The sequence below is a fragment of the Nicotiana tabacum genome, chromosome 6 (assembly GCF_000715075.1).
Source record: "Nicotiana tabacum cultivar K326 chromosome 6, ASM71507v2, whole genome shotgun sequence".
Taxonomy (NCBI): domain Eukaryota; kingdom Viridiplantae; phylum Streptophyta; class Magnoliopsida; order Solanales; family Solanaceae; genus Nicotiana; species Nicotiana tabacum.
Window position 1 is genome coordinate 10,001,466 of NC_134085.1, and position 8,995 is coordinate 10,010,460.

Consider the following 8,995-nt stretch of genomic DNA (forward strand, 5'->3'; position numbering starts at 1 on the left):
AGAATTCTGAGGTAATTTATCTTGAGATAAAGAACAATCAATATGAAGAGAAATTATATTAAGTTAATTCACCTAGTCATATATTTACCTTATATATTTAATTAAACGTTTAAATGAAGAAAAAAATGTTATTTTGTAAAACAAATAAAAGGTAAACCTATATTTTTTCTAAATGGGGAGATAGTTCAGGAAACAGAAATTTTTGTGCTCACAAGCTATCATCACTTATCAGCCAGAATTACTCGAGTATTTTGCCTATAGCAAGTTTAAAGTTCGAATAGTATACTCTTTGGTTAATGTATAAATGAATAATAAGTCATAAATTACTAAAATATTTCACATCACTTGACATTATAACGAGCATCAAGTTTATGCTAAACTCGGTCGGTGGTTCACTCATGATATTAAAATCTTGGATCCGTCTCTGATCTCTTTGTAGTTTTCATTTATGGGATCATACTGAGTATGTTATTATTGTTGTTGTAACTCCGATCGTGACTCTGCTCCCGACTAAATGCAGCAACGATTCCCATGGGGATAAACCAAAAGGAGTCGAGTCAAAAAAAGACCAGTAGAAGTAGCAATAAATACAAAGCAAGCTGCGCTCTCTCAACTGTCCCAACAGTACCAACCACACCAGAAATAATCTTTCTGCATGCATGCATGCATGCATATAGAGATAAAACAAACTGAAAATTAAACAAAAAGTCTGGCCATGCATTGCCTCCTTGGGAAATGTAATTTTTTCTGCCTAAAGACATCTTCATGCGCTTATTCAGCTGCCAATGGAGCTAATTAAATGAAAGGAAACAGCTGCTGCTGCCCAAAGGAACCAATGGTTTTGTTCTTTTTTGTGTGTGTGTGTAGAAACAGTGTAGTGACAGCTCTATAAGAATACATATATTACTATTTTCACTATAGCCGTTACTGTACAGTAGTAGCTCATTTACTCACCTAACTCTGTCTCAGTTTTTGTGGCGCTGACTTTTTTCGTCTTTAATTGTATTCGAGTTTCTAGGTTTTGAAAATTTTCAAGAATATGTTCAGAATTGGTATAATGAGAAAGTCAAATCTGAGGTCAAATTAGGGCAAAACAATATCGATTGTGGAAGTGACTTAAGTTTTTTTTAAAAAGGCTGATCGGTCCACGAAACATCATGTGTTCACATAGGGTTCAGGGAAGGGTGCACCTAAGGCGGTGTTATGTAGGCACTCTCCGTACCTTAATGCAAGTATTAGTGACTTCAGTATTATTTTGTACAATTTAATCTACAAATTATTCCTTCTAACAAAAGGTTTTTTCAAATTATTTCAAGTTGAAATACTCTTCAAATTGTTGAAACATTTCACCTTAGAAGACAGATAAAAAGGATGGGAATAATCAGCGGACTAATATATTTATGGCAAAAACGCGGCATATATGTCTTTGATTCTCAAAATTTCCAAATATATATATATATATATTTCTGTATGTTATATACAAAAAATATACAAATTTTATATACTTTTGAGGCTACCGAATGTAAAATAGTTTCGACCGGCAGGCTAAAAATGATTATCGTCCAAAAAGGATGGGAATGATCAGAAGAATAATATATTTATGGCAAAAACGCGGCCTATATGTCTTTGAATTTCAAAATTTCCAAAAAGAATTCCAGTATATTCACTTATTTAATTACTGCAAACAGCAGCTTACAGGTGAAAGCATTCACTCCTCTCCAACCACCGCTATCTTCCTTCTTTATATTAAACCCTCTCATAATTCCCTTCATTTCTCATCATAAACTTGTCAAGAAAAGGAAAAAAAACAAAAAGAATATAACACACCTACTAGTTTAGGAAAAATGGCTAATAATGAGCTTATAAGGATATTTTCTTGTACATTATTTGTGGTGTTTGTGTTGGTGAATAGTGCAATATGTCAAGAAGTGGATGATGCATTGGCACCAGAAGCTGGTGGTGGAAGAGGAAGGGCATTGGTTCCAGCCATGTTTATATTTGGAGATTCTTTAATAGACAATGGCAATAATAACAACTTGCCCTCTTTTGCAAAGGCCAACTATTTTCCTTATGGAATTGATTTTGATGGTGGCCCTACTGGTCGTTTCTCCAATGGTTACACTATGGTTGATGAAATTGGTAATTAAATTAAACTTGCATGCTTTTTTAACATTTAGGTTGTCTACATAACACCCTTTGGGGTGCGGCTCTTTCTTAGACTTTTCGTGAACGCATGATGCCTTGCACACCGGGCTGCCATTTTTTTAAAGCAGCAAATCATTTCTACTACGGCTGCCTTCTTTTTAGCAACAAATCATTATTTTCTACTCTTATTGCAGTGAATTTAATTTCATTTCTGCATACCTTCTTGATTCTTGTTTACGTATGTTAACTGTTAAGTATCCTACTCTTAATTACTGCAGGGAATTTTTACTGTTTATATATAGAGATGTTATTTTGCATGAGATGAGAATTATGCAGTGTGTTTTGGCTTGATTTCTAGTTATTCATTAAGGTAGTAAGTTTAGATCCACATGTGTGTTAAGCTAAAGATTAGAAGGGTTTATATTCAGCCAATTCAAATGATGATTTTATCGTGACAACAGGTTATATATTACTTAACTTGTTATTAATTTTCATTGTATTTTGTAATTAGAGGTGGACATAGAATTTTAATACGATGTGGGCATCACTATTCTTTATAGCAGTGCCCGCCTAAAGGTTTTTAGTGTTCGGAGTGCCAAGTTATTTATTATAGTTATAATTTTTAAGGTATAGATACTAAGATACATACATATATATGATTTTTACGGAAGCTTAACGGGTCCGGTGACCCCTCATATATTGTTACGAGTAGGTCGGCCTCTGATTGTAATTGAAAGAATCTTTCCATATAATACCCTTTTAACCTATATTTAACTTCATCAATATAGCCAAACAGAAGTTATTAGAATGGCTTGATAGATATACTGTACTCATTACTGCCTTGAGGGAATATAACTAAGTAATATAATAATAATAATAATAATAATAATAATAATAATAATAATAATAATAATAATAATGATCATGGGAATATAATTAAGTAATATAATAATAGTTGAGGAAGAAAATCACTCAGAAAATTATACTAATCTTTTGCATGTACATGCACAGCTGAATTGCTAGGACTACCACTCATTCCAGCATACACAGAAGCTTCAGCAGATACTTCAGGAGATAAAATGCCCTACGGAGTGAACTATGCTTCTGCTGCTGCTGGGATTCTTGATATTACTGGCAGAAACTTTGTAAGTTCTTAATTATTGCATTTCCTAATTAATATACTCATATTTATTTCGATACGATGACAATGCTGCAGTTGTTATTGATCAAGAAGGAAATCCGACAAGGAACTTAAATTAATAATTATTTGAGTTTTGTTAATTTTGGATATTATATTCCAGGTTGGGAGAATTCCATTCAATCAGCAAATCAAGAACTTTGAGAACACACTTGATCAAATCACAGATAATCTTGGTGCACCAGATGTAGCACAAGCATTAGCCAAATGCATGTTCTTTGTTGGAATGGGAAGCAATGACTACCTCAACAATTACCTAATGCCTAATTATGACACTAAGAATCGATATAATCCTCAGCAATATGCCAGTCTCTTGGTTCAACAATATAGCCAACAGCTTACTGTAAGATATATATTTCTTCCTCTCTTTATTTTTTATCCTTTAAGGGGAGCTTTGGAGACAACAATAAAGTTGTCTCCATTTGACCTATATAGGTTATGGGTACGAGCCATAGAAGCAGCTATTAGTACTTGTATTAGGGTAAGTTGTCTACATCACACCCCTCGGAAAATTGGTCAGTATGCGTGAATGCAGGGTGCTTCGTGTACCGGACTGGCCTGTCCTTTTTTTAAAATTCTTTTTGTCTTCATGAATACCTCGGTGCAATGATAAAATTGTCTTCATGTGACCAATAGGTCATGATTTCGAGCAACGAAAGCAGCCACTTATGTTTGCATTAGGGTAGACTGTCTAAATCATACACCTTGGGGTAATGACTCTTCCCCGAACTTTATGTGAATATGGGATGCTTTGTGCACCCGGCTGCCCTGCCTTTTTTTAATGCTTTTTTTTCTTCATGAATACCTTCTTTTACTATCTAATTAATGTTATTATATTATTTATTTATTTTAAATTGCAGAGATTGTATAATTTGGGAGCAAGAAAATTTGTGATTGGTGGAGTAGGACTAATGGGTTGTATTCCAAGTATTCTTGCACAGGGTAATGGTAATGTGTGCTCAGAGGAAGTGAATCAGCTTGTTTTGCCATTCAGTAACAATGTTAAGTCAATGCTTAGCAACTTAAATGCCAATCTTCCTGGTTCAAAATTCATCTACGTTGACATTAAGAATATGTTCCAAGATCTACTTGCCAATTACAGACGATATGGTAAGAAAATATTTTACAACTTTCTTATCTAATTATTTCTTCTTATGATATTTAACTCATGAGAAGCCCTTTGGAGTAACATGAATATTTTAAAAAATAAATAGAAAAATAACACTATATAACCTCTTTCAAAATAATAGTAAAAAAATATACTCTATATTTTTATTATATATATACATTCTGTATTTTATATACAAAAATTATACACTTTTTTCGGCTTTTTGGCGTGGAGTAGAAGTGATAATACCCCATTAAAATTTATATAACTTGCTTGTAATTGGACCGGAACGGTTTTTCTATTCGTTTGTTCTCAATGATCATCCATGCAAATGAAAATCTTAGCATATTCTTTTTTCAATTTTAGACAAGCTAATTTTTTATATATCATGTGGACCCATATTCTCTAATAAAATTTATTCTTATCAATTAATGAAGTTAAAAAATTTATACACGTGATGTATTGTCACGAAAGGGATAGAACAGACAAATAAGACATGCTCCCTTTATTTCAATTTGTTTGAATTTTTTTGGGAGTATGAGGGTCAAATTGACTATTTTTTAGTGTGAATTAAGACATAGATTTTAAGTTTTTTGAAATAAATTTTATATATATAGAAACTATATAATAAGTATAATAAGTCATAAAAGAGGTGAAAAGTAAATATATTTCTAAATTAAAAATGGACAAGGAAAGACACCTTCCCCTTTCCTTTTTTTCTTTCGTCTATTATTGCAACAGTTAATCATTTATTCTTTAATTTCATTTTTTGTGTTTTCTCTCATTTCTTTCCATGAACATAAAGATTTTTCAAAATATTAACAAAAATCTTCTCTTTTTTTTTCTAATGATGTTGCAGGATTTAGCGTGATTGACAGAGGGTGTTGTGGAATAGGAAGAAACAGAGGGCAAATAACATGTTTACCATTGCAAACACCATGTCCAAACAGAGATCAATACATATTTTGGGATGCATTTCACCCAACTGAAGCAGTGAATATTTTATTTGGAAGGAGAGCTTTTAGTGGTGGTCCTGATGTTGTTTATCCTATCAACATTCAGCAGCTTGCTGCTCTTTAATTTAAGCTTAATTTCCATATATTTTGTCTGTGTGTGTGTGTATTTTGCTATATTTAGTTGAGAAAATATTCTGACTGTGAAGAACTGGAAATTGCAGCAAAACCTGAGGCAGATTCTCTTGTACTAAACTACTAATGGGATGTGTTAGGATTGGAAAATATCTTTTTTTGTCTCTGCACATTTAAATGCTCAGTCTTTGCTGCCTATTACCAACAACACCCCCCAGGGCCTCAAATCACACAGGGCGGAGCCAGCATGTTATCTACGGGTTCGGCGGAATCCTTTGGTTCACACCTTGTATTTGGCTTACAAAGATTCATTGCATGTACAAATTATTAATTTAGAACTCAATAACTTAAAAAGATTAGAATCTCAAACCCATAAACTTCAAATCCTCACTTCGCCTCTAAACACACACAACCACCCGTGGCAGACCCAGAATTTTATACAAGCGGGTTCAATGTGAGATCGCGATGGTCAATTGTATAAGTGCACCAATAAACACCATTTGCGCAATGCTCTTTTTTTTTTCCATCACATGACTTCAAAATGAAGTCAAATATATTTTTTTTTAAAGTTCGAGAATTTTTTTTTTAACAGTCTATTTACTTTAAATGTTTGAAATTTATCTATATAAATTACCAAATTTATCTTAGAAAATTTAGCAATTTTAACCAAAAAGTGTTTAACCAACGTAAAAATCGTATTATAATTCTAAGAAATATAACTACAAAGTTACAAACAAAACACGGCAAACAAGCTTTTTAAACTAAACTAATTAATCCAAAATGATTAAAGAAAAAAGATATTGTACGCCAAAATAAAATTTTGAGTATAACACAAATTAGCAATTTTAATATAATCTAAACTAAATTAAATTAAAAGATTACAAGTAATTTCAATAAAGCACTCTCATTCTTGTAGCAATACTTATGAAAAAGAGAACCCAAATTCACTTTGTGAAAAGCTTTAAATTTTTTTGAACTAAAATGAAGTTTAATAAGAATAGCAAGGAATCATAAGAAGAAGTAGAAAAACAAGGACAAGAAAAAGAACAACAAAGCAACAATAAGCAAAATAATATACTCCTACGATTATAATAGAAGCGATGAATTGGACAATGAATTCAAATGTGTGTTCAACATATATGTTTAGGAGCAAAGCTAAAAAGAAATGATGCTTCAATCCAGCATTTTAGTGGGGGTTCGAAGTGGCAACCTAGACTTACTTAGAACCCGCTTGACCGTTGCTTTGCAACTTATGTTTGTGTCAAATGGGTTCAAGTCTTAGTATTTTGCCTTTTATGTGTTGTTTTGCTGAAATTCATAAGTAAAAATAATGAATTTTTTCGATTGAACCCCTTTCGTACAAGGTGGGTTCGCCTCTGACAATTACACTCCACCAGTTCCCACTGCTCACCTGAAGAAAATTAAAAATAACTCTACTAAGTATCTTAGAATATTCCAAAAAGAAAAAGTAAAAAAAAACTTCATTATGCAGTTCAGGACACGATTAATTAAGATGATGATAAGTGACAACACCACAAATATTTACCCCATTCGTCACTAGGACAACTTTCTCTGATTAATTGAGGATGTTCGAGAACGTAGCACACGTTTGTACATCCTTTATTACTAGTCTGCTAGTGAGAAGCATAGAGAAAATGAAGTTGATCATGTCAATCAGTATTTTGGTGTACCTTAAACTTAGTTACCCGAGCTAGGCGGGCAAAGTAACCCGATACATATTAACCGAGGAGTGCACAAACTGATTCAGACATCACCGTTATAACCGAGTATTCGAAACAATAACAAAGATTGCAAGCAAAACAATGTACAAAGTTTATTGTTAGCAACACTTGCATTCTATTTAGCAGCAGAGAGCTCTAACAACAATAGAAAACTCCAATAACTTCCGTCTATCAAAGATCACTGAACAACATCCCTTCGGAGGTTTCATATGGTAATATCTATTTGACTCGACCTCTTTTGCTTCACGAAAAGGACAAGAGGAATAAAACAAAATGGACTCACCATCAGGGGCGGAGCTAGAGTGTCGGGAACGGGTTCGGTCGAACCCAGTAGCTTTAGTTCGAATCTTGTATATGTCTGTTACACGATTGCAAGAGCTTAGCTAACTCGTGGATCATAGAGTTGATTCAGGAGTGATTCGAAAAACCAACTGTAAGACGAGTGCAGAGAAGAGAGGAAGAAGAAGAAGTGAGTGTTGAAGTTTGGCAAAATGCCAAAGTCCCACATTGGTTGGGAGTTAAGTTTGGAGGGGATTTTTCCCCTATAAAAGAAGGCCTAATGTTTAGGATTGAAACACACCTCTCATTTGCCTTCTCATCTGTTTAAGGCATTTGTATCTTCTCTCTTTAGTATTATTTCACTTGTATTTTTGGAGTGGAATAAAATATTTGGTTGTGTCCGAGGAGTAGGCAAAATTAGCCGAACCTCGTAAATTCTGGTGTTCCCTTTATTGTTGTTTTATTGTCTTATTTATTATTTGGTGGTTGTCATAATTTTTGGTATAGTAGTTGTGACTTATTCACACTATATACATTTGGTTTCCGCAACAATTGGTATCAGAGCCAAGGTACTGTCTAAGTATGCTCTGTGGTTGCAGCATAGTCTGATCTTCCACATCAGAAAAGATTTATCTTGGTAACTGAGTCAAGGTTCTGTCTGAGTATGCTCTGTGGTTGCAGCTTAGTCTGATCTTCCACACCAGAAAGGAAATAATCTTGATTTGTGTCGTCAGCTATTAAATAATATTTGTGTCAAAGATGGGAGACAATAAACAAGAAGAATCTACATCAAGTGTCAACAATACGTCATCATTGGCATCTTCGCTTATGACAAGAATTGTGTCAAATGCGAAATTTGCGGTCGAAATATTTGACGGGTCCGAACATTTTGGGATGTGGCAAGGCGAGGTTCTAGATGTCCTTTTTCAACAAGGGCTAGATCTGGCCATTGAAGAAAAGAAACCAGATGTTATTGGAGAAGAAGATTGGAGAATTATCAACCGTGTTGCTTGCGGTACCATTCGATCCTACCTTGCTAGAGAGCAGAAATATCCATACACAAAGGAAACTTCTGCAAGTAAATTATGGAAAGCACTGGAGGATAAATTTTTGAAGAAAAACAGTCAAAATAAATTGTACATGAAGAAGAGACTGTTTCACTTCACCTATGTTCCTGGTACCACGATGAATGAACATATCACCAGTTTCAATAAGTTGGTTACAGATTTGCAAAATATGGATACAACTTATGATGATGGTGACTTGGCCTTGATGTTGTTGGCGTCACTTCCTGATGAGTACGAGCACCTTGAAACTACTCTACTCCATGGAAATGACGAAGTTTCTCTCAGAGAAGTTTGTTCGGCTTTGTACAGCTATGAACAAAGAAAGCGAGAAAAACATAAGGGTGGAGAAGGAGAAGCACTATTTGTGA

At 33.8% G+C, this 8,995-nt stretch overlaps 1 protein-coding gene across 1 annotated transcript; it reads left to right on the plus strand.

The window, feature by feature from the left end:
• Nucleotides 1-1,725: 1,725 nt before the first annotated feature.
• LOC107760310 (GDSL esterase/lipase At1g71691-like) lies at nt 1,726-5,709 on the plus strand. Its single transcript, XM_016578346.2, has 5 exons — nt 1,726-2,139; nt 3,157-3,290; nt 3,447-3,686; nt 4,204-4,453; nt 5,311-5,709. The coding sequence occupies exons 1-5, from the start codon at nt 1,845-1,847 to the stop codon at nt 5,529-5,531; spliced, it is 1,140 nt and encodes a 379-aa protein (XP_016433832.1). The 5' UTR covers nt 1,726-1,844; the 3' UTR covers nt 5,532-5,709.
• Nucleotides 5,710-8,995: the final 3,286 nt, after the last annotated feature.